This window comes from Epinephelus moara, chromosome 7, assembly GCF_006386435.1.
Source record: "Epinephelus moara isolate mb chromosome 7, YSFRI_EMoa_1.0, whole genome shotgun sequence".
NCBI lineage: Eukaryota > Metazoa > Chordata > Actinopteri > Perciformes > Serranidae > Epinephelus > Epinephelus moara.
Genome location: NC_065512.1, coordinates 31,091,865 through 31,093,942, shown reverse-complemented (window position 1 = coordinate 31,093,942; position 2,078 = coordinate 31,091,865). Strand labels below are relative to the sequence as shown.

General features: G+C 36.8%; 1 protein-coding gene across 1 annotated transcript; it reads right to left on the bottom strand.

Annotated features, from left to right (window-relative positions):
• Nucleotides 1-408: 408 nt before the first annotated feature.
• LOC126393524 (olfactory receptor 142-like) lies at nt 409-1,682 on the bottom strand. Its single transcript, XM_050049713.1, has 2 exons — nt 787-1,682; nt 409-457 (listed from the first exon to the last, which is right to left on the bottom strand). The coding sequence occupies exons 1-2, from the start codon at nt 1,680-1,682 to the stop codon at nt 409-411; spliced, it is 945 nt and encodes a 314-aa protein (XP_049905670.1).
• Nucleotides 1,683-2,078: the final 396 nt, after the last annotated feature.

Genomic DNA, 2,078 nt, shown 5'->3' with positions numbered 1-2,078 from the left:
GTCGGGAAACTGTCCGACTTCACCGCAGGTTTTTGTGACCGTCCCCTACCTTCTAGGAGAGGCGCAGTTCATCTCGAACAAGCCTTTTGTTTCACACAATGTATAAGAATAGACCTTGTCACATTTTCAAATGTGCAGTACACGCCTTGTTTTCAAGGTATACTTTGCAGGATACTCCTTAAAAAACAATGTATAAAGTCGTAAAGTAAACCATGAGGACAAAACATATTATGAAACGAAAGTGAATCTGGGCTTGGCTTTCACTTGGATGATGCTGCTTATCAGTAGTAACTGACTTTTTTCCCCCCCTCGTTAAAGGGGAGTTTTTCCTTCCAGAGTGGATTTTGTGAGTGTGTTGTCTGAGATATGTACACACTGTACAATAAACAGACTAGGGTGAAATGTGAATTAAGTAAATACACAAAAGAAAATGCTTTTAGAAAGTACATATTTTATAGTATCATCATTTTATTATTATTATTATTTTAGAGTGCTACTGAATAAAAAAAAAAAAAAGAGGCATATGATTCAGCAGCCGAAATCTTGAAGGTAAAAAACATTCTACATTCATAAATGCATTTAAATTTTCAGGTTAAATTTTCAGCTTAAAAGACATCCTTCAAGACATAGCTAACATTTGGTAAATGTGCAAAACCTCCATTCTTCAGTCTGGTGATTTAACTCATAAGCAAAAGAGCCAGCTGGTTAAGCAGTGCATATTTCATTTTAATTCATTAATTAAAATCAACTTAATATTTGTTTTTAAAAGTAATAACATGCAGAAATCTGTTCCGAATCTTTGTCAATTTGAAACCATAAATGAGAGGATTTATAATGGGGGGTATGACAAGAAATTGTATTTCGATAAAGTTTTGAACAGTCTGAGGTAAATCTTTTGAACCAAATCGCATGTTCATGACATCAAAAACTATTGTTACAAGGAAAATGAGTAAGGAGGTTAAATGTGGCACACATGTTTGCATGAACTTCCTCCTGTTTTCTATTGAATTCACACATGTTTTGATGAGATACATATAAGACCAAACTATAAAGAAACCATGGAAGACATAAATGATTATTGTAATGTATGCAACAATACCATTAACCATAGTGTCAGCTGGGAAACAAGCAAGTTTAACAATCATCCAATTCACACAAAAAAGTCTGGTGATAAATGGGCTGCATAACTTTAATCTAGATGTCAGAATAATATTTGTGCCTATAATGCAAAAAGGTGCTAACCAGGAGAAACACACTAACATTAAGAGTCTTTGCTTTGACATAATACAGTGGTACTCTAGGGGTCGACATATAGCCACATATCTGTCATATGCCATGACTGCAAGAATAGACAGATCACTGCAGGCAAATGAATACATTACCAGAGCCTGAACATGGCATCCAGCATAAGAGATAACATGAACAGGAGAAAGCAGATCCCAGAGAAACTTGGGGTAGAAACCTGCTGTCCCATAAAGCCCATTCATGCAGTTCACACACAATAGAATATACATTGGTTCATGCAGGTTCTTATCCAAGATGATGATCACAATAAGAGTAACATTTACCAGCAAATTGAAAAGGTAACACAGTAAAGTGAGGGAGAAGAGAACGGCTCGGTGGTTCATTGTCTCATTTAAACCTGAAAGAACAAACAGTGTTATTAGAGAGACATTATCCATCCTGGTGAGAAAAACTTTTTGTTCTGTGTTGTGTACCTCCATAGTGACTTTTCCCTCATTTCACTGTTATTATATATCTTGTCTGACCACAGCAACATGAGCTGGGGACCAAATCAGCCAATCAGCATTCAGAAATAGCTTCTCTCTTTTTTCAGTGGGCAGCAACTTACTGTACAGGCAATGCAAAGCAGTGAGCAACACAAAACCCAAAAGCACTAGGACTGCTGAAGTTTCCACCAATGTTATTTTTTCAAGCTTGCTGTTTTATCCAAACTAGAGTTCTACACAGGCCTAAAAATAAGACCAAGAACTGGCCTGTACTCACACCTTTCACACCGAACCTGACTTAACCTGCCTGATACTGCAGAATCTGAGACCTGAAACTGACCCAAGACC